This window comes from Glossina fuscipes, unplaced genomic scaffold (assembly GCF_014805625.2).
Source record: "Glossina fuscipes isolate IAEA_lab_2018 unplaced genomic scaffold, Yale_Gfus_2 3, whole genome shotgun sequence".
Lineage (NCBI taxonomy): Eukaryota > Metazoa > Arthropoda > Insecta > Diptera > Glossinidae > Glossina > Glossina fuscipes.
In genome coordinates, this window is record NW_023998417.1 from 8,442,004 (window position 1) to 8,466,478 (window position 24,475).

A 24,475-nucleotide genomic window follows, 5' to 3' on the forward strand; every position below is an offset into this window, starting at 1 on the left:
TTTTTTTTTTTTTTTTTTTCTTTTTTTTTTCTTTCATTTTTGTCTTTTTTTTTTTGTCCTCCTCAGTTAAAGCAACTGAATTGCCAACGCCATAAAAGGTTATTAAGACGATTTGCGCCAACTTATATACTACCAGCCTGCCGTCACATCTCCGCCATAGGGATCGACAGCCAACTTAATTGTGTGTGTGCTTTGCTGGATGGATACAAGCTCTTCATATAGTTTGATAGCCAACCACATCGACCGCCAGTTCGATTTACTCAATATGCCCCGATAGTCATGTAATAAAATGTACGCTCAATTATTATATTTTATCATAGCGCGATCACGTTGTTGTTACTGGGCTGCAGCAATATGCCTGTTGTTTTATCGTATCTTTTTGTTACGTTCTATTTTTGTTACATTCCTATTTATCTTAAATGAGTTTCGATGAGTTTGATGGCAAATTGTAAAGACAGAGTTAAAACCATGCCAGCAATAAACTAGGGCTCTTGTATGTTTATTCTTTCTTTTTTAGTCTATTTTATGGTTTAATCATAAATTGTTTTTGTTTTTTTCCTTTTTTTTTTTTTTTTTTTTTTTAGGTTAATAAATATGATTTTTAAGAATTTTTTGGTTTTTTTTTTTTTTTTTTTTGTTAGGTTAATAAATATGATTTTCAAGAATTTTGTGGTTTAAGTAACGTTCCATACATGTACACATATATATATATATATATATATATACGCATAAGCCAAGTTAAGTCACTAATGAGTTAATAATATGCCAAACCTGTGTGGGTTTTATAGCATAACTGAAGCGAGATCAAATCTTTAAGTATGCCTTCGATTGTTATACCTTCTCGGCCAAGGGGTAAATTTGCAAATCACTAATCACAACGACAGAAAGTGTAAATAGTCAACAATATCGCGCGTATTAAAAGTTTATTGAATTGATTAAGAAGAACAAGAAGAAGAAACGAATTAACACAAGAGCCGAGAATAAATTTCAGTTCAAATAGAAATTTTATATGATTTCGCGAATTTTTAAATTCCTATAACGATGTATGTACAAAAAGGTGTTGGAAGGCAGAGCAAGCAAGCAAGTCACGTCACTCTATATATGTTATATACAATAGCGATCTTCCCTTCCTTATGCATATGTCACTTCTTACCTATTCTAACTTTTTCACCTTTTTTATTAATTCCTCTTTTTTTTTTCTATTTATTTACGACATAAGCAAAGCTGATCTCCGCTCCTAATATGATCTACTCAAAGGTTTCAAAAAGAAAGCCAAGAACTGAATGCTTAAAACAACCATATGTGATCCCGTTCTTGTTTCCTTTGTTTATTAATTGACTGAAGTTAATCAAAAATTGTTTTATCTTCATATAAGCATAGCTAACCCTTGCCTTGCTTTAGTTGAACGGATATTTACGGTCAGAATGGTCATCAATTTTTTTTTTTTTATTTTTTTGGAGACAAGCCTACAAAATTTACATTTCACAGATTTATGTATGGAATTTACTCCTTGTCCTTAGATAATGCCCATCAGTCTGTCTATACGTTCAATACAATGCTTCTCTATGGTTGAAAAGTTCATAGATGTAAAACTACCATTGATTCAATTTGTAGCGGATACTTTCTTGTTGTACGATTGCTTATCGCCCGTTATCAATCTCTTCAGCAATGGCTCAATTGCGTTTCGCTTTAAAACCGATTCGTGTATGAAAATTCGGTTCGTTGCATTTTCCTTTGCCAATCCATGTGGCAGCCAAATATCAAGTTTATTTATATGTCCATCTCTATGAAAATCGTTCAATATTTAATTCCACAACGGTATTGTCAGAAAAAATATGCTGATCTTCGTCAATTTTTTTCAAATCTCATTAGCTTTCACAACGATTTGGCGACACAAGGTCGTCATCCAAATATGCGAAACGAAAAGGAATGAACCATTGGCCTGGTGCCGGTTTCGATAAAGCATCTTCACCACAAACTCCCTGGAATTTTCCAAAGGCCTGTGAAACGTTGTCGCCTCAGTTGAAATGTTATTATAAGCTATAGCGAAGTTATTCGGAATTTTAGCTCATTTTCCACTGATCGTTGAATTAACAAATGTCAGAATGTGGTTTTTTTAGAATACCTACACACTGTCCCCTTTTATACGCCCTCTTAAGAGAGTTCGTATTGCCAAAGAGAAAGAGAGAGAGAGAGTTATGTGTATGCTGTTCTAGATCATTTATTGAGGATAACGCTGCGAATTTTTTTCTTGTATTGTGTCTATTCGAATTTTTTAAATGCATAATTTTACATTTTATTTTACAACATTGGATCCGTAACAATTATTTTGCAGATTCATGTAACAATTGGTATAAAAATCTTCACAATAGTTCAAAAAAAAAAAAAAAAGAAGACATTTTATAGCAGTTTTCCAAACTATTCGAAACTGCTTGGGGAGAAAGCTTTTTCAAACTACACTATAGCAGATATGTCGAAAACTTTGTCTCATTGTCTTTTTATATGTAGGCATAAACCAACTAACACTAAGTCTTGTCAAACAAGTTGCTTCGCATACTTATACTCTTACTCTTCTCATATCATTATATTATGAAACTTTACTTTTGTAAAAACAACACAAAAAAATTTATTGTTTTAAGTTTTTTTTTTTATCGTAATTTTTAAATAGTTTCCAAGTATTTATGTAAATTCGTTTATATCGGCGTTAAAATCTCATTTTTATGTTTAATAATCCCCAAGAACGTTGTTTATATAAGAAGAAAAAAATAAACAAAAAAAAAAAGCAAAAAATGAAACACAAATATTTTGACGCGCAAAACACAACTAAAAAAGAATTATAACTAAGTTAAAATCTATGATCTTGATAAATGATTTCATTTAGAAGCGAAAAAGCCAGCCCATCACTTTATAAAGTTATGTATGATAAAAGCGATCATAAATTATAATAAAACGCTCAGAAAAGAATAATGTGTGAAAGTCGTTTAGGTCAAATCTAAAGAAATCCATTACAAAATGATTTAATGTTCAAAACAAATTCATATTAATTAGGAACAGTCTAGTGTGTTATTCAACTCCCTTCGCAAACGAAATGAAATGAAAGATATTATGTAAAAGCTTGTTATTAGTATTATATATTTATTATACTTACATAATTGCGTGTATATTCCAAATTTTTTGTAAGAGTTTGTATAAGAATTCATAGGTTGGATGACAACAGCATGTAGTACAGAGATTACAAAAATTTTAAATTTATGCTCCACTGTATAAATGTTCTTTAACTGATTGATTGGCCCATCTTCCATTCCAAGAGAACTTGCAACGTAGTTGTGAAATTTGAGGTCAACACCTTCACTTTTACGATCGGGAGCAAGGTTACCACCGCAGACTCATACAACGATGAGCGAATATACAGACATTCTTAATTGTCGACCAAAATATATATATATATATATAGGTCCTCTAAGGATTCCTTGCATATGCTGTAAACGCTTTGAAAAAATGAACACATCCCTTCCCCTTGTGTACGGTGTATAATAATGAAGCAAAATAAAAACTCCTTTTAGACAACTCTCGTCTGAAGAAAAATTTTTCCGCAAAGAAAGCCAGCTTTGAAGAACAAGTAAAGCTCAAAGCAAAATAATTCCCAACAAGTAGCCGTCCTTGACAAAAATGCATTTTTAACAAAAAAAAACTTTCTATAGAAAAGAATTAAAGAAAAGAATGATCAGGAATTTCAAAAACTAGGTCTAATGATTTCTGGAATTGCCTGGAATTGCTTGTCTGTATTTATTTATTTCTTTTTTTTTTTTACTTACATGAAAACACTCGCGAACAATAATTGCTATTTTATTCGTTAGATGAAACATAGACAGTTAGTTGGTTTAACGTTATAACTGGGTTTAAACATTCGCTATTACAACTTGTTCTTACGTTGTCTATAGTTATGGTAATAGAGGAAATAAATCCTCATATGCAACGGCTTTGCTGAGGAAATTTTGTATGAGGAAATTCCTTGAGACTTCATATCCCTTTAGCTTTACGCTTATGCAGGAACTTGAATTACAGTCATTTTCATAATTGTCTCTATTAAAGTTTCCATAAAAACTTCGACAGGATGTAGTTGGATGCACGCCTGCTAAACTAAAAGCAAATATATCGAATACGTACAAGTCACAAGTACATCGTTTTATTGAATGCCATTCAACTTTCATCAATGAAAGCGATAAATTTACTTTTATTTGAATTTCGATAGTTTATAAAATAAATGGTGTTAGCGTGAGTATAAGCGGATAGCAATTCTTAGGTTGCATCTAAACGTAGTGTTGAGTTAATCAATCTATTAATTTTGTTTTTTTTTTTTGCTTTAGCCGCAAGCATTTGCAAACTGTTGCGCCTTAGAGTAGTTGAAGCAGTAGTAGTAGTAGTAGTAGTAGTGATGGTAGTAGTAAAGGATATAAAAACCTAATAAATGTGTACACATTTATATCAAATCATTGTTGATGTATATCCCGCTGTTTTGGAAAATTTTATAAATTATCTTTAACGTAGTATTGCTGCATATAATTTATGTGTGACCTTAAAAGATACATGAAACTAAGAATGAATAAAATGTGAAAGAAAAACAGAAAGCCACAAGTAAAATAATCATAGTTTACGCGTATTTAACCAATTTAAAAACTTGTTGTGTTGTTAGTAGTGTTCTTGTTTACATTGCGCTCAGTCATTCAAATATAAAGAATAATCGTAGACGGTATGGCCGGTAGGACATATGATTATATATTTTCAATGCGCACACATATACCAAAATAGTAAATTTTAATCTACGAATAATTCAATAATAAAGTTGAAAAGTTGAGTTTAACGGCAGCGCCGGTACACATAAATATATCCAGGCATACGTGCTAAAAATGAAATGAAGCTAAACTATATAAATAGACGGACAGACAGACAGACAGACAGGCAGATAGAAAGACAGAAAGATATACAGAAAGATATACATACGGTTAGATACTTGGGGTACTAACGAAAAACAGTAGTAGTTAGTTGAACTACTGAAGCTTGACTTTGTAGCAAAAGTTTACATATGTTTACACACATAAAACTGTAAATTTATACAAAAATGCACACGCGTCCACACACACACACACACACACACACACACGCAAACACCCAAACGCGCACACACAAAGTCATACGAGCAAGTATATAAAAAATAAAGTTTTTTACATATATATATACATATATATATATGTATATTGCTCTAAAAATTGTAAGCAGCAAATGCTCCCTTTATTCTTGTATTCGGAAAAATGTATCCGAAAAAAAAAAAGAAGCAAAATATTTGTTTCTGTTGTAGTTATTCGACTACCAACTAAGATTATTACTTTTGTTGTTGTTGTTGTTATTGCTATTGCTGCTATTACTACAGCTAGTACTGCTTGTAGTTGTGCTGTAGTTGCTGTGAATACATATGCCAAAGCAAATTATTCAAATTTTTTGGTGTTGCTTTGTATAATATTGCGCCACATATGCATGTATCTGCCTACATAGGTAAGCAGGCAAGCGGGCAGGCAGGCAGGCAGGCAGGCAGGCAGGCGAGCATGCATGATTTCTTTTCTTTCATTTTATTTGTATTTGATGTTCATATTTTGGCTTCTGTTATTGGTTCAACATCTTTTTGGATGATATGCGGTGAAGTGAAAGAAGGGCGAGACGAAGGGATTTTGATTTAAGCTTTCGTATACACTTTTGTTGTAATTTTGTTGTTTTCTTTTACCTTACAAAAGAATCTTTTTTATTTTTCTTCTTCTTATGCATCACCCGCTTTATTTTTATCTTATTCTATGAATTTTTGTGTTATGCATTTCCAGTTTTTAACGGTGTCATTTTTCAATACCATTTATCTGTTTTGTTGTTGTCTATGTTTAATTTTCCTGCTCTGCCTTGTAATATTGTACGCTTCGTTGAATTTGGTTTATCGGTTAATATATATATATAATGGATAGTTGCAAAGATAGAGGGCAACACACATGTACATATATATATATATATATATGTATATGAATATATATATGCGCTGAGAAGTAAAGTATTGAGATAAATGGGGAAATGACTTTATAACTTCTTTTGTAAGAGGGTGCAAAAGTTCCTGTTATTGTGCTTGTTTAGTCATTGTAATAATTGTTGTTATGGTTGTTGTTTCATTTGTTTGCTTTTCAAGCTTGGTTTTGCCTTTACTCCATGATATCATGAAGGTGTGTATATGATTAGTAGATTTGGTTTTCTTTTTCTTTTTTTTTTGTTTGTTTGCGATTTGGTTTTACAAGGTACTATAAGGCAAACACGCCCATATTGAATGCATGAATGCAAGCCTACTAATAACTCAATTTGTTATGTACACACTTAGTTCATAAGTTGATTTAATATTTTATTTTTTGTTTTTTTTTTTTCCAGTTAATTACATTGCTTATATAAGTTACCCCGAAGTTACCCTGAAAAAGCGAAATTTCTCAAGTTTAACTAAATAGCATTTCGTATACTATGACCTTATTACTATTATTATCATATGATTGTCTTGTTTGCATTATTTTGCTTAATTGCAGTCGTTGACTAAAGCAATAATTTTGTGTTGTGTTTTCTAAGCCCGTTTTTTTTTTTTTTTTTGGGAGAATACGTTCAAAACCTAATAAACCGCGGCGCTCATAGTCAGCCTAGCGCAACCCATTTACCCCATAACATATAATTTAATTATAAAGGCTTCCCTTAAAAAAAAAAAAAACATAAATTGATTAACAGCTTTTTTCCATCTGCTCTAGATGATACTGCGCGTAGCGACAGGGTTCCATGTTAGGTGGTGAATAGTAGACAACGTTAAAAGGGCTTAATTCAATCTAACTAAAGGATAACATGTGAATCGTTTGTACATTGGAGAACGCCAGCCACATAATAATCCTTTTTACCATCCAAACTATTTTCAGTCATACACGCAGTTAATTCGCTCTTAGGGAGATTGTTGTTGCCAGTCAATGAATCGTTCATGTTTTCTTTTTCCTTCTCTTAGGATTCCTCCTATCGATTCTATAATTCCGCTGGCTCTTACCTTTTTTTGTAGTCTAGCCGCCATAAAAATATGGGTGACTTTAACGAAACGTAACAAACGGCAAATTCTGAATCGCTCTTGTCGGTCTCTGCACATGCCTATGTTAAGCTGACTCGAAATGTCAGCGAGATAAGACCCATTTCTCTGGGCTGGCTGGGATTATATTATGTTTTATTATATCGCATTAGCTGGTATTCCCTACGAAGTTAAGAATTAACAAATTATTTTCACAAAGGTGAGCTGACTCTATACCATTACCTTTTGCTGAACATCATTCCGACATAATTAACATGAATTGTGTTTACTAAAATCATGACAGACACGATAAACATATCATAGCGAAAATAAATCTCGACACAAAATAAAAAATGAATAAATAAATCTCTAAAGAAAAATGAAAATTTAGAGTTAAACTTGTTTATACTAAACTTCTCATAAATAATAGTCATAAGTGCTTTGTGTTAGCTTAAAAAAAAAAAAAAAAAAAAAGAGGAGAAAAAAAAAAAGAAGGAAAAAGCAAACCTTAAATAGCAGCCACACAGTCTCATAAATTTCCGCAGCTAATTAATGTGTGTTATGACATTTTTATGCACATTTTTTTTTTTTAATTTTTATTGAATTTGTTAAATAAAACGTATACGCACACCTACGTGCAAGCACATCTCCACAAGCATACATACATATATATATATATAAATGTGTACGCTTATGTGGAAGTTAATATAAGTCATTTTGCGTTGGTAAAGTTTCACAGATTTGAAAACATTTAATACAACACACCATAAATTTATGATGCTGTCAAGCATAAAAGCTCCAACACTTATGATGCTTGTTAATGTTGTTTTCTGTACGTGTACGTGTACGTGTACGTGTATGCTTTCGTGTTATGGATGGTTTGTACAAGTATTTACGTATTAGCCAAAGTACACATGGTTTAGCTTGCGAGAAAAGCACCTGCTACTAAAAACAAAACCAACAGAATGAAAAAAATGCACAAACTTAGCTCTGTGGTAATTAAAAAAAAAACTTTTTTTTTTTTTCGTTTTTTTTTCACAATTTATTCCACGCCATAACCCCTAGAATGCAATGAAATTTCAGGTTCTTGAAAAATCGTGTAAACATTAAAAAATATTTTTATTTATATTTTTTTTTTTTTTTTTTTTTTTTTTTTATTTAAATTTTTTTTTCATGTATCACATACGTATGTACCTATATATTGCATATAAGTATGGTATGTTTGTGTGTGTAGATTTAAAAATATTAAGCTACTGGCGTTTTTTACGCTATTTGCTATTGTTTCGTTTAAGGTCAGTTTTAGGTTCTTTTCTATGTTAACAACTACATGAGCGAAACATTATTCCAAAGCGGTTTTGTGGATACATTTTTTTGTCTTTGTTTTTCTGTGTATCCCTGTTGTTTTATTGTCTGTGTGTGTCTTTTGGTTTATGGCTTGAGGCTTGACAGTGTATTGCAGGATGTGTAAACCTTTTCATGATTTCATTGTCTCTTCTTCTACTTCTTCAGCTAAGCAATTTTTCCTATCCAAGTAGTAGGTACATATGTAACCAACTAAGTTTTGTATGTTAGTAAGTAAGGCAGTAACCAACAACAAGTGTAAAATTCTATGCATTTGTGCGTGTGTGTGTGTGTATGTGTGTACAAGTACGCGTGCAATAAAAAATAAGACAAAAACTTGTAGTTGTTTAGTGTCTCAACGGGTGTGCGTAAGTATGTGGCGCGCAGATAGCATTGTTTTTGGTTAACATTCAACCATTGGTGGCAGGGTGTTGCTTAAAATTTCTTTCCCTATTTTATTGTTATTGTTGTTCTTGTTCTTGTTGTTGTTGGTATTTTTTATTCATTTACACAAAGTTTTCTTTCCATTTATTGTTGTTAGCATGTTTTTGTGTTTTTTTTTTTTTGTTTTTTCGTTTTTTCGTTTTTTTTCGTTTTTCACTTGTTTTGCTTATCTTTTATAAAATCATTTGCATTTTAAGTATTCTTCGTTATTCATACACACGTATAGATATAACTAACTTATTACACACTGCACAACACACTCTTCTTGCATTCATTCATTCATTCATTCATTCACTTACTCACTTTCATCATTGCCAGCATAGCCGGAGTCACATCTCTTTATGCTGTAGTTTAATCGTTATGATTATGTTGTGTTATGTTTGCGTATTATGTTTGCGTGTGTGTGTGTGTGTGTGTGTGTGTGTGTGTGTGTGTGCATACTGTGTTTGTTATATCTGATTTCTTATTATGTGTGGCATTTTCGGTTTATGATTTATTGTCGAATTTCTCGAGAGTGTCGGTTATATCTTCCGTTACATTCGCGCCATCATTTGCCTATTTTGCTTCCATGTTTGCATTTTCATGGCGTTTGAACATTAATACTCACTCGTTCACTCGTTCATTCCGCCATATTGTGTTCTTTGCGTATTCTGTGCATTCTGTCTCTTTGGTTTATCCTTGTTAAATAGAAATAATAAAAAACAAAAAAAAAAAAAAAAAAATAGTTCTTTTGTCTTTCTATGGAAAGTTGACTAACTAACTGCATAACCTAAGTATAAACAATTTGGTTGGATCTCTCGTTACCGAGTTGCTTTTCTACTTAACTTCACGCTCGCTCACTCTTCTTTTTTATATCTATCTGCATGTCTGTCTTTCTGTCTGTCTGTCTGTCTGTCTGTCTGTCTGTCTTGCTTTCTGCCTTTCTTAAACCCCTACTTTATTTCCTTTCCTTGAAGATTTATGACTTTGAAGGCAGTGTCGTGTTGTAAAAGTGTTTAAAAGCTAATGAATTTAATTAATGTTATTTAACTGTGAGTTTGTGTTATAGAATTCTAAATTATGATTATTTCGTTTAGCGAAGAGGGCGGCAATAAGAAACTTTATGAATAAAGAGTTTACCTTAATGAAAGGTAAAATTTTCCTAAGAAGTCTCTTACCTTATCTAAAGCGAACGCTTGAGAAAATTTTTATTTGCATTTTTATGTCTACATTCCCTTTAAAAATGATATATAGTCTGTGCCTTATTTCAAGTACAAGTATAAGTTTTTTGTTTTTTTTTTTTTTTTTTTGTTTAATTTTCGCTTTTATTTGTCCAGTTAGTTTTAATTAAATTACTTTTCAAAGAAAATATTCTTTAGATGCTATGCATACATCCTCGTGACTATTTTAAAACACCGTAAGTCGATGTTAGACATGACCGCCTGTCGTCTTATCTGGTTAGTAATACTATCTAGAATATTTATTGTAATTACAAAAAGTGGTACTTCGCGAAGCGCATTGTTCATATAATGTGCTCGTTTTTATATTTAAGCGGGTGGTGTTGTGACCGATTGCTAATCATGCAGGGCAGCTAGACCGTATTTCCTTTTCATTGTTTTTATAAGTTTGCGTCAAATTTGTTATGCGAGAGCAATGGCCATAATAATGCTCTCCAACTATCAAGTTTTCGAGTTTCGAAAACCGCAAAGCCTTTTGATGTCTTTGTGATGATGTCGCTCAGTACACAGCTATACCCAATATATAGATATTCACCCTGAACTTGTCCAAAGATGGACTTAGATGACAATGTGGTTACTTTTCAAAGCTCGTCATTGGCGTCATATTCTCTTGTTGGAATTTGACAAAGATTTTCAAGTCACAACAATACAAGTTTTCTACAACAGCATAGTTTGAAATTGCATTAAACACGTCGTGTTTTGTATCTAGAAACTCCGATTTGCGAGAGCATTTTTTCTTTGCCCGGAAAATTAAAAAGAAAGTATTTTGTGCGTCGCATCGTTACTGGGGTTTAAAAATGGATTTATTTTGAGGAACCCAAGCGTAGAAATTCATGGGCAAACCGAATCTCTTTAGCGGATAGACGATTTTTAACGAAACCAGAGGGATGTGATCCTTAAAAGTCTGGATTATTAAAAAGCCTACTAACAATACTGTTTAAAGAACGCCCAGAATATCAAGCAAAACCGCGTTGACGCTTTGGAAGCAATTAACTGGGAATTGCCAGTCCATGCGACTTATTCACAAGAATTCGTTTAGTCATTTGTCCCTTTATGCCTTTCCATAAGTTACTGCTGGAGCTTTATAACATGGAAATAGTTCTTATTGTCGTCAAAGTTCTCTTGGCGACGCAATAGCTTACAAGGCTTACTGATAGATCGATCGAAAGCACTCGAATTTACAATGGGAATACCATGGAAATTTTTAGATCAACGAAGTAGTAGATGGGCTCGAAGGATGTCTCTTATGTCGACATTTTCCCTTCGATTGTCCTAAAATGTATGACAAAAGACGTTTGGGTAACTTCAAGCTGGCAGTAGTCGCATCAGTATACTCTAGGCCATACTACGTACGAATATCGAAGTGAAATCATGAAGAATTGTGAAATTCTCAAATCAATTACAATAACTGCTAAGTTAATCGACAAAGAGTTGCGAACTGAAAATTACAAAATTGGTTTCATAACTCGGTTCGTAGTAGATTTTTCTGAGGGCGTGTAAGCAAATGTTTGAAAAACATTATAGTAAAGTGAGAGCTCATATGAGGTTATATTTAATGTGAGTGAGTGGTAAGCCACATAAGTTGTAATGCGTACAAACTACATACTTGCACAGCATGGGGTGCATGCTCGCACTGCTTACATTTATTTTTAATAATACCACACGGTGGGCATTATTTCATTCTTATTTAAAATAGTCTAAATTATTGAAAGGCATAAGAGATGAACAGATTTAAATATACATCTACCATGACCGGTAATTCGAAGGATTAAAATGCGAACACTTCGGCTCGCCTCATTAAATCTCAACAACCCTAACGCGCAGCTGTCTTTTTGTTGGTTGAATAAGTGAATATTCATAATTACCTCTGTAGGATGAACTTGCTTCAATTGAATGGGTTTTATCATTTCAATGACATGCAAAACAGTCTGTTCACTTCTGGCTATTCGCATTGAAATGCTCTAAGTTTCTCAAAGAAGAAGACTCTTACATACATATGCATTATGCAGTTGATGACTAACAGAGGAATTAAAAACTCATCGAATAATGTATTATTCACCATACATGACAATAGAAATAATGAAATAAAGATCAAGTGTTTCAAGAAATTGAATTCTGATAAAAGGGTTAAATGTTAACTAGAATTCAAAGACTCATAAACTGCTAAAGAACAGCATATATACTCAGACTTGACTAGTGTGGCACTAGTGATAGAGTTGGTATAGTCATGGGGAAGAGCATTTCAAAACTTTGAACGACCAATAGAATTAAACGTTTGGTAAAGTCATGAAACCCTTAACGTATTACTTCCTTGGAAATTGGTTTCGTAAGGTGATGTAATTGAGCAGGATATAGAAACTATTGTATAGGACTTTTTTTTTTCTCTGACATATAGACCTTCTAGTCTGCTAAAGGAAAACGGATATGAGATTGTTTTTTAAAAGTTAACTTAACTTTATTAAAAGTTAACTTAACGAAATAATAAATCATTTGACTCGCATTGACGATTGAAGACACGGTAATGTAACATTTTCTTCAAACTTATAGCACTTTTAAGTTTTAAAAAAAAATGAAACAACAAGTCAAAACTGACAGTGAATAATGATTGCAAGATTTAAATACGCAATTTCTTTCATACATATATATATATATATTGAGAAAATGTTGTCCTATTTATTGCGTGGTAAATATTAGATTCCAAACATGAACATTTTTGAAAAAATTCGACGCTAAGACGTAATTATGTCCATTTTAAGTAGTCTTTTATTTTGTGAATTTCTTACTTCCCATCGTTCAACGGCCGTTTCCCTGACACGTGACGGCCACGCGACTTTTTTTTTTTTTTTTTTTTAATATGACATTAAAGGTGATAATCATATAACGATTGCTTTAAATAAAAACTTTTCGTTTCTTTCTTTTATTTTTTCCTCTCAACATTTTTATATCAAATATTTTTTAAAAAATCTCTTTAATTTGCTTTTATAAGCACTATAGCGGCTCTTCACTTGATCGATTATATCGTATTAGAATGAAAAGTTTGATAGCGGTTTTCATTTTTGCAAAAAAAAAAAATAAAAAATAAAAAAATAAAACCTGGAAACACTATTCGATAATATCTCGCTATATATAATTTATTTTCTTTTTTGTTTTTACATAGATGTATACGAATTATTAATGGATTGGTATTGTTGTGTGCAGTCGTTTATATTATTATTATTAATTTTTTGTTTTATTTATTTGCAATAAATTCAATTAGCCAAACATTATTAATAACATTGATTATAGTAGTCGCGCATTAGTTACATAGATATTAACTTGTATTTAACATTTATAAAATTTTCATGATTGGAATTTTTATTAATAGCTGCTTAACAATTTATTGCTTTTCATGCAGACACAAATACAGAGAATCGAATCAAATCACTTCACGCTGCACCGCATCGCACCGCACGGTGCGTTGTAACGCAACGCTTATGCTGTATGCTTTACGTTTAGCATTAATATTATATAATATTTGAAGGAGTGTTCCGTTGGTTTAATGCAAAAACGTATTTTTTTCGTATTCTTTTCAATTTTCTTAGCGATGCAGAAATCCGTTGATAATGATGATTTTAATCGTAATTTATTTATAAGCAATTGATTGCGTTCACATTGCACGTAATTGCAATTTGTTCACTATAAATTTAACGATAATTGGCGCCAAGAGTGTTGCAATTGGTTATTGCTTATTATTATACTCATTATCAGAGGAATACAGTCCAATAAATTAATTCTTGTTCTTTGTTTATAAAACTATTCAACAAATATCAAAATCTACTTTCAACTACGCACATTAACGTAGTAGTCCAATAGTGAGTAGTTTTAATTTATCTTAGATTTTGAATCGAATTAACAAGCGTAACGTAAACAAACGTTGTCACGGAACGCTCTATAACGATTGTTTAGATAAAAATCCGACATTGTAGGCAATAAGTTTTTAATTTAAAATTGAATTAAATGCTTGTTAAAAATAATTAAAGTGATCTTGGTATGGAAAGATACTACTTTATGACTCTCTAAAAAGCGGATCGTTTTCGTAAAAAATTGCCATATATGGTTAACATTTAAGTTGCATATCAATAATAATTTTTTGCAGATCGCTTATAATTGACAGGAATAGAGATTTATATCCCACATCACTTCGAGTGCGGTTTTCATTAAGTTTGCGCGGCTTTGGCGACTTACGAAACACTATAGACTACTTAGGGTAGGTGGATAGAGGAGCTTAAATATTTTTCTTGAATCGATTTAAGCTTGTCTATCGCTTTGTTTCCCTGTCTATCTAAAGTGCATACAGGTCTTTTGTGTTCCACAGTTTGAGATGTTTTTCACGAAATTGAGCCCTGAAATTGTATTGGATCGTGTTGTCCTATTGAATGTGTTATTGTCATGTGATATGTATTTGCAATTTTTCAAATTTCTCTTCAGAAATCGCCAAGTAATTGTTTTGAGCAATTTCTATCAATTTTATGAACCTTCTCGCATATAATGAGAAAGAGTGCAGGCCTTTATATGACCAAAAACTCTTAATTTGTAATCTTTCACACCAAAAATAGATCCACATTCACTCATTTGATGTTAAAAAAGTAATTTTTTGGATGATGTAGGATTATTTTTTGTCACCCACTTTTACATATAAGCCTTTAACTAAAGTAAAGTCCAATTTTTATTGACAAAATATGTGAAACGGATCAGCTTTTTGATAACGAAATTCATTTTAGTAAACTCGAGCTAGATCGGTTTATTTTCTTTCACATACTACTTTATCGCAGGAAATAGCAAAGAACTGATAACAACTTTGGCGCAAGGAAATTAACTTTAGTAAATTTTGGCCGGGTCAGCTCGGCCCCAAGAAACAATTTTTCACTACGTTTACTTAAAATCTTAGCGGCGACAAGAAATATTTCTGCTGGTCTTCTAGAGGGAGAGAGAAAGACTAAACTTTCTTTTTTTTTTTTGATTGTAGCCAACGATAATGATGCAGATAATGACTGCGCTAACCTATAATATTAAGAAATTTTGTTAAAAATAATGGTAATTAAACATGCTGGTGCTGGGTGCTGGGTAAGCCGCTAACAAATTACCACAACATCTTATGCACGTATGCAATAAATTATTTGTACTTATGGGGAAAAATTTTGTAATAGGAAAGTAGAACGGCCTTTAAAGTCAGTTTATGATACTAAAATCCTTTGTTTTATTATCTAACCTTTGGCTTCTAGAAATGCCTACGATTTGCATAAATAAATCGGTCGCTTTCTAGCATACAAGTATTAAGATTGATCGACAAATGATTTAAACTTCGAATGGAAGAAATTTGAAGAAAACAGATATTGATTTCAAGTATGGTAAATGGAATCATGCTATGTCTAAAAAGCTATAACAGTTAAGAAAACACTTAACGACAATGACAAGTGGCTTTTTGAAGTAGTAAATATCGAACATTCATCTCAAGGTGGGCATAAAGTTTTGTTATTTATCTCTCCTTTTTCAAATTGATCAGATCTTTTGTTGTTTTTTTTTTTTTTATATATTTTTTACGAAATAAGAAAGTGAGTAACAAATAATTGGGTTATTAAAGCAAATGCTAACTGTTTACAAATTTTATTAGTAAGTTAACCGACACTAATTATCAGCTACTACTCATTGACGATCTTGATTAGTAAACGTAAGTGGTTTTATTATTACTTGAAAAAATTTATGCCGTAGAAGGCGCTAAAAACTCAAAAACAAACAACAAAAAATCAGTGGAAAAGACTTCACCTAAAACTATCGATTTGTCATAACATGAAAAATAGGATCCCCTAACCAATACCAAAGTTAGATAGATAGATAGGTCGTAATTAATTATATCAACCTTCTGTCATATAAAAGCAAGATATCTTGAGTAGAAAAGTAGCTGACTCTTATTGATGTCATGACTTGTCTGCATGTATGCGCGTGTATGTTTGTATATATGTATATATGAAATATTGAAGTGTTGTTAGAAAACTTTATTACATTAATTATTCTCAAACACTTTCTATTTTTCTAAAAATGTTTTGCCAAAATATTTTGTTGTTCATCTTCAATTATAAACTTTTTACAAAATAGTAGAAGTTGCGCCGTTGATGATTAAAGAGAGCTAAGCTACCAAGAAAATTTAAACGAGTCTAATTAAAAAGAATAATAATTTAAAAAAAAAACTAAAAGTTTTTTCTATTGAGAAAAAGATAAGAGTATCATAAGGAAACCTTCAAATATCTAAAACATTAGTTAAAAGAAAAACTTATAAGCCTTAAAGGCAGCATTAAAACCGTGGTATCTAAATTGAAAGCTTTCTTATTTTACGCATTTCATTCCCTTCAATCAATTCAATTCTGCTTTCAATCATTTATTGTTACAAAAAGAAATTATATATATATATATATATATAAAAAAAAAAAATTATATTATATATATATATACATATATATATATATATTTTTATTATCGTAGATATTTCCCTTCCAGAACAGATTAAAGATTTTATCGATTTCAATTAAATTTTCTTTTATTATCTTGATAAAGAAAAAAAAAAAAAAAAAAATGAAAGAAAATAAAACCAAGTATTGTTCATTTTCTTGCTTCTTTTCATTTCATTATTATTAAGGTCGTTGCCACATTTCACACGTTCACGTCTTGATAGCAGAAGTTATATCAAAAAGCGCAAAAAAAAAAAAAATGTCGCTTCCATCAATGCCATAAGAATATGATGACTGTTGCTGCAGTTGCGTTAATGTTTCCATTCTTATTGTGGTCGTCACGCCAACTTGACACTGTGCGCGACGACAGAAAGCCAACAAAAACAGCAACAATCATTACCAACACTAAATCCAGTGCAAAATTTTCTATTAAAAATTACTTTTTCCTTTTCTTTCAAATTCTATTTTTATTTTGTTTTTCTTATATTTTTTGTTTCTTTTTTTTTGTTTTTTTTGTTTTCCATGATAGAGTCTATCAACTTTTTTCGAGTTTTTTTTTTTCTGACAGTTGAAAAACTTTTCTATTCCCTCTCTTTCTTTTAGCCTTTCTCTCCTCTACCTACCTCTCTATAATTGTAGCTTCGCTTTACTTTTTCTGTTTACCGACAACAACAGTTGGATATTTTTTTTTTTTTTGTTTTTTTTAGCGGTATATATAGTATTTTGTTGGTGCTAATAGTTAAATAGTTTCAGTGTAGAAATATTCTTTTGTTGTGGGGATAAAATTGAATCGATGCGCTTTAATAAAGAGTATGGTACCGTATAAAGAAAGGGGCAGAAGAAAAGTGGAACGAATCTGAACAAATTTCGTTCAACTGGTGAGAGGAAAGAAATGTAATTTTCTATTTATCAACACAATAGATGTTTGCTTTTAGATGGGTAAGCCCGAATCATACATAGCCCGGTATGAGATTTCATGTAGATTTGACGACGCTTCCACTTCTTCTGTTTTTTTTTTCTCTTTATTATTAATTCTTTTTCTTCTTCTTCTTCTTCTTTTTATTATAAATGGAATGTGGCTAAAATCGTGACGTGTTTTATTTTAAGTTAATGCCATTACCGCAGCTGTTGCTGTTGTTGCTGTTATTGTTATCGTATTCGTAGTTGTGTGATTTTTACCTTTCATTCATTTTAAAGTGTTTTATTGTTAAAAGAATTTCTTTTTCTTATTTGTGTATAAAAAGTAGGTGGTATAAGTTTACTTACTTACATGGTGGGATGAAGATGAGAAGAAGAAGGGCGGCCGAGCGGGTGGGTGGGTGACTGTCTTGAAAGTGTTCCATTTTCAATACGTTAAAGTTGCTACGATTTGATACTTGATCGGAGAGGAGCGGTTGCAGTAAGTGTGCAAGCATAACTTTACCTAATGTGTATCTTTTCTGGTGAAAAGCAGTTTTTAGTTTAGTTTGTTTACTTAAATTGTTGGAATGTAACAGTAAAGAGCACTGTTCGTCGTTTGACCTTTTTGACACTTGACATGCAATGCAAAGAATGTTTTTGCAAGAAAAAAAAAAAACAAAAAAAAAGGAAGAAATGGTGAAAGGTTTATGTTGTGCTAGTAGTAGTTTCACAGCAAAAGCGAAAACCCCTTTTGACCTTGACGGAGAATATATCAGCGTAATTGGAAACTATACAAGCAGCGAGGGAAATGTAATAAAAACTAACTAAGAAAAAATGTGCGGAGGGTAGCTTGAAATTTTTATTCGCTGTAATATAAGTGCTTTTTAATCTTCTACTTGAAAAATTTACTGAATTTTTATAAGATATGGAGAAGATCTAAGGACACTGTTTTTTATAGCGTGCCCTTAACATACTTTATATTTATGTCAAAACGCTTTATGTTTTCCGATAGTACGTAAATCTAGGTACTTTGACTTATGACAACCAAAGTTCTTGGCAGTCTAGATAGCGAATTGAACTGTGACGACCGGTTTCTGCTATCTAAGTTTAAGGAAGTCCGCTCATGTGCCCAAAATATTAAGCGCGGGCTATTGCCTCGCTCCTTCATAATCTTCCTTATTCAATTTCGCAACCGGAATCGAGCAAGGTAATCAAAGAGCGTCTAATCTGAAATCTTCAAATTGTAAAGAAATGGTTGCCAAACTGTTTTTGTGTTCGCTCCGGTATAGGATGGTACTTCCGTCCTATATTCATAAAGCACCGCATTATGTTACGGACGTATATCACATCCGGTCTAGCTCGCAGTTTTTTTTCTTAATTTTTACAAGATGCGAATGTAACACGGCATATGTTACATACGCTATTGATCCTTTATCGCTTTTTAAGGCAGCCGATAAATATTATGCGAAGCGCACCCCAAAATACGGACGTTACACACTTCTCAGCCGACTTTTGGCCTCTCGATTACTTTGAGCAGCTTTTCCCCTTTGGCTGCTTGCCATTTGGCTGATTGCTAACTTGACTTTGGAGCGCAGTCATAAACCCATGCTTCATCAATTGCCACATGTCGCATGACGAACTTCTTTTTATTTCGTCTAAACAACCTGGTTGTCATCAATCCGGTGTCACCCATTCCGAAGAAAGCTTTCTCGTGGATAAATTTTCATGCAAAGTAGTAAATAAACTCCCTTTTGATATCATTAAAGTGTCAGCTATCTCATGCAGGTTCGTTTTCGGCTTTGTTTTTTATATTTTCTCAAGCAATCGCTGAATTCGCTTAAACGGAGCGTTCAGCATCATGGCGTCAATACGATTTTGTTTAAATTTAGTAAATCTTCTCTTTTGATAGGCAAAAGTTAAATCCAGAGTTTTGCATCATTTCGGAAACGGCAAAAGTAACATCACTGAAGTAACTATATTTCGGTCGGCCTTGCGAAAAGTTTGCACTCTTTGAAAATATTGAGGCTGTAATGGCATTTGATGACAAATCTTTATTGATGCCTAAATTCTTGAATGTGTTAGCTTCTCGCTACAAAGTATTTATTTATTTGCCCTTAAGTCCATTTTTGAACAAGGAAGTAAGTAAAAAAAATATTTCAATGAAAAAAAGAGGACTCAATATATCTCTACAGCCTTTGTTAGACGTATACCTAATTCGCCATGGACAGAACCTGCCGATCAAAAATACTTCGACAATCTATGAAAATTGTTTTTCTCATTTCGCGTTATGATTATTATTATGGCTATTACTTGATAATATCAAGAAATTAACAAAATTTTTCTATGGAAAACTCTTTTTGCCCTTTTTTTTCGCCTTAAAGTCTCATAAGCTAAAAATTCTTTTCAAAAAAATTTATTTTGTGTTTTGTTTCAATTTTTTACATTTTAATGTAAAATAAATAATGAAACTAAGCAAAAATTTTCACATCTTTATTTACACAGATTCCTAATATGACGTTAACTATGCCAACGCACGAGAACGGTGGATTTAACTCCTCTAGCATGTCGTCAGCAGCAGCTATGACAACGGTGGCGTTGTCATCGTCATCACAGTCATTATTACCGTCAACAACAATGTCTTCTAATACACCGCCCGTCTCGTCATCAGCAACAGTATCAGCTACGGCACCAACGTCGGCATTAGCGGCATCAACGCCATCTGGTGCGACAACATCGTCATCATCATTAACCACGGATACCGTCAACAATAGCATACCTGCAGCTTTAAGTTCGTTTACATGTTTGCATCATAAGCGTTTTATGGATTCGCAGCAATCACATGCACAACCCATGGATACGTTAATGCTTAACAAAGGTAAATTCTCTTTTCTGTCTCTGTTCTTGAATTTTTTTCTTTCTCCTTTTTTTTTTTTTTTTTTTTTTTTGATTCGCATGTACGTATTTAATACACGGTTGGGAATATTTAAAATAATAATTGCAGAAAGATTAAATAGTTTTTTTTTTTTTTTTTTTTTGCTTAATTTTATATCTGAGATGGAAACAAAGTTTTGCTTAATTGTAAAGATTGGTCAGAGATGAGTTCTCTTATTTTACAAGTTGAAACAAAGTTTAGCTGGAAGTTTCGTTAGAATGTTAATTAAAACTTCGAATATCCGTTCAAAAATTATTCCTAACGAAGTTTGAATATATTTATCGAAATAAGTGTGTTTAAGGAGAAAATTCATAAAATTTTAATACAAATATTAAAAGAACATTTTTATGAAAAGGTTAAGTCTTTTTGAAGACGCACTTCTCCTTCTGGCAAATTAGTTGAATTGCAAGCCTGTTAGGGAAGACACTAAGTAATAGAGTACTAAGTAACAATGTTTTAAACGTGATGAATTAAATCAACCCTTGCTACCCTTTTCACCTACCGCTAGTTCCTTACACACATACATTTGACATAGGAATTGATATAAGAAATACAATGAAACAGCTGTAGTGGGTGCCTCATTAGCCACACGCCCACTAGACTGGCGTCGCTCCCTCTCCATCTCTCTCTCTCTCTCTCTCTCTCTCTCTCTCTCTCTCTCTCTCTCTCAGTATTCCTTTCTGACTTTTCCCTTCTTATACCGGGAGGTATCCGCTAAGTGATTGGCCATATAAAAAAAAAAACCAGTTGCAGATAGGGTTCGAAGCTTGTGGAGCATATTAAAAAACGGTCTCCACCTGGTCTCCAAAGCGCGTACAATTTGATAAACAGCCATTGTACCGTATAAGATGCTATCAAGTCTTTTTGCGTCGTATAAACTTTCTCCCATTGTAGCACAACAATAAGTATTCATGGTCCCTTACATAGAAATAAATCTTTGTGAAAAGTATGAGCTGAGCTTCCAAAATGTAAATATCTCCCAAACAACTTATCTTTCATTTATCTTTACTTGCTTGCTACCTATCGAGACGAACTATTCTCTCTTTGGCATATCAAAAATTTCGAAAGCTTGCTTAGCCCGTCAAATATCTTAAGGCAGTGCTTGGATATATTTATGAACCTACATTTCGAATAAAATTTGGAAAAGGTTTTAGAAGAATATTTGACCAGAAGAAAAGTCTTTTTACAGAACTTTCTAAATAGAGTAACAGTATCCCTGTGATGGTTTTAAGAAAGTAATCGGACGGTTAGCGGAAGAAAAATAAGCGAAATCACTAACAATTCAAATCCCTAATGCAGCAAGCATTACTGCCTTATCCTGGTCCTGTCTTCTCCTTTCAAAATTCAAGTGATATAATTGCAGAGTGCAAAGGTGACTGAATTCTAAATCTTTCGCACGTTCTGAAGAGGATTAGAAAAGAACACATTTATTGGAAAAAGATATGACCCAGGTTTAACGCTATTCTACTCTATTTCTATATCCTGCAATATCTTTGTATGAAAATCTCATTTCACTTAGACAAAATTATTTTCACTTTTAAAGTTACTAGAATCCGATGATTATCAGGACATTGAGGATATTCGTGTTTATTTAAAATAAAATATTTTTGACTTAAATCAAATTAAAAGTGTTGAAATTAACCAAGGGAACAATTTTCGTTCGTATACTTGTCATCTCTTGATGAGTCCTAAGAGAATTGTTTGGGTTATAATAGCATAACCATCACTTTAGTTACCACATTTATCATAAATTTTAATGTAAACATATTTCTTATTAACATTTTTCAATTCAAAATATTTGAACATTTATTTAAACGACTTTGATTAATTATTCAGCTAAAGCTTATGTCGACAATTGTTAGTAATTTGTCAAGACATGCATAAATCATTCTCAAGCTATTAGGGAATTTATTCACCTTTATTTTTGAGGAGTTCAACCTAATCTTACTAAAAGCATTTTCTTTATTTTCAATACCTGTTTACCGATAGCAACAAATCAACTAATTTGAGGATTCAAGATCTTCAATAAACATTAAATATTTATGTATATGTACGTGCGCACACCCCAGACTCCGTTAATATATATACGTGCGTACCCTTAACTCTCTAAGGAGAGTTTTACACACACCTTTTTGAAAAACAATAACCTGCATACATAAGTAAAAAGCATTAACTGAAAATTCCTTTTTTTGCAAATAACTGAAAACATTATCCCAAGCAACAGCAGCTTACACGCTAAAAAGTATTGAAACCGTATTATGCTTCAACATCTGCACATAAGTTTTGATTTGTTTCGAAAGAATACACAGTCAATGGAAAAGTCTTTGTTTTCTTAAATCGAGGATGCTCTTATTCGGTTTGTCGCCCCTTTCAATAGACGGAAAATAAATGAAGAAAAATACAACAACAATAAAAAAATTGATTCCTTGAAAGCGCACACAACGGCTGATTCATAAAAAAAAAAAAAAACAAAAAAAAAAAGGAAAAAAAAAAGAAGCGAAAATACTATTCATTCAAGCATAAAGCCAAGTAAAAAGCACCCTACCCCTCCTACCAATTTATCGCAACCATTACCATTCTGCTACCGCAAACATTCATTCCTTATCCTGCCGCGTACACAATTCGCACAATGTTTATATTTATTCTGCTATTCTTGCTACTCTTTCTACTAATTTATTGTATGCAAGTATATGTGCGCGTGTATTTTATATCTGATATTTATACCCCTTCTCCCCGTTAATGTTTGCTGTCAATGTATTATTTATCGTTGAACATTTTGATGTTTTTTTTTTTTTATTTCCTTGTTTTTCCTCATTTTATATATTTTTCTTTACGCTGTTATTACTTCTTGATTTCAAGAAAATTAAATTTTTTTCACTGCATTTGAAACTTATTTAATCACAATTTTATATTCTCCACTTTCTGCAGTAGAAAAAAAAGAAAGAGAGAAAGATGGCAATAACTAAAATATAAATGAATAAAACGTTTATGCTGCAAACTTTCAGTCACTTTGAAAAGTATGCTTCAGAGAAACTTTTAATAAATGATCCTACAAGTATGCAATGCTAGTTTTAAATGAATAAAAAAAAAAAAAAAAAAAAAATAAACGGGTAAAACTTTTCACTATCTTGTAATACTTATTTTCTTTCTTTGCTGAATTCTCAAAAATCTATCTATCTATCTCTCTAGTTTTTAAATCAAAGTAAAGAGCAAAAAAAAAAAAAATAAAATAACAAAAAAAAGTTTTTAGAGTAATTAGTTTGAGACGTACCATCTGCTTATTTTTAGGTACCGAAGATACTCCTTTGTCTTTCAAAATAATTTGCTTAACGTTAACGCGAACGCATTAATAAAGTCAACATATTGGTGTCTTCATAAATACAATGAAAATATAGCATACTTCAAGAGACGGAGAGGAAACGTGAAAGAATAACAAAATGTTAATTAAAACTCCTTGGACAGTCTAAGAACTCGGCTTAAGTGCTCTTACATCGCATAGACTTGTTTTAAAAACGACTTTCATAAATAAAGTTTTACTACTTGAAGCAATAAAAAAAAAATATATATATATATATATACTTAAGTAAAGCTTTTTGAAATAGATTTTATAATGTTTTCATTTTTGTTTTTTTGATTTTTTTTTTGGTATTTTTATTAAAAAGATTTCTCTTTCTATTGTTATGTTCAACGGCTTTAAGTATAATACCTCTACTACTACGCTTTAGGATTTTTTACTGCTACTTATCTAATCCTCTCATATAAGTCTCATGCAATGCGAGAAGAAATCCCTTGAGAGTGTGTTGTAATGTTATCACATCATTTACACACATTACATATTTTAGGTATCTTTTTTTTTTTTTTTTTTTTTTTTATTTTTTGCAAATCTCTTTTCTGCAGCATATTTTTTGGCTGCCATATCCTCGTGCATTCTTTTAGTTTATGTATCCCGTCTATTGTTTAAACGTTTATCATTTCATCCTTTCGTTTTTTTTTTTTTTTTTTTTTTTTTTTTTCTTTTTTAAATTATCTTTTGTTATACATCCTT

At 31.8% G+C, this 24,475-nt stretch overlaps 1 protein-coding gene across 14 annotated transcripts in view; it reads left to right on the forward strand.

The window, feature by feature from the left end:
- LOC119634776 (AF4/FMR2 family member lilli) overlaps nucleotides 1–24,475 on the forward strand; it is a 302,476-nt gene that overhangs the window by 176,914 nt on the left and 101,087 nt on the right. For all 14 annotated transcript variants that reach the window (XM_038029132.1, XM_038029133.1, XM_038029131.1 and 11 more), the window contains one exon: nucleotides 20,001–20,373. In XM_038029132.1, coding sequence (XP_037885060.1) covers nucleotides 20,001–20,373 — 373 coding nt within the window. The remainder of the gene's footprint in view (nucleotides 1–20,000; nucleotides 20,374–24,475) is intronic.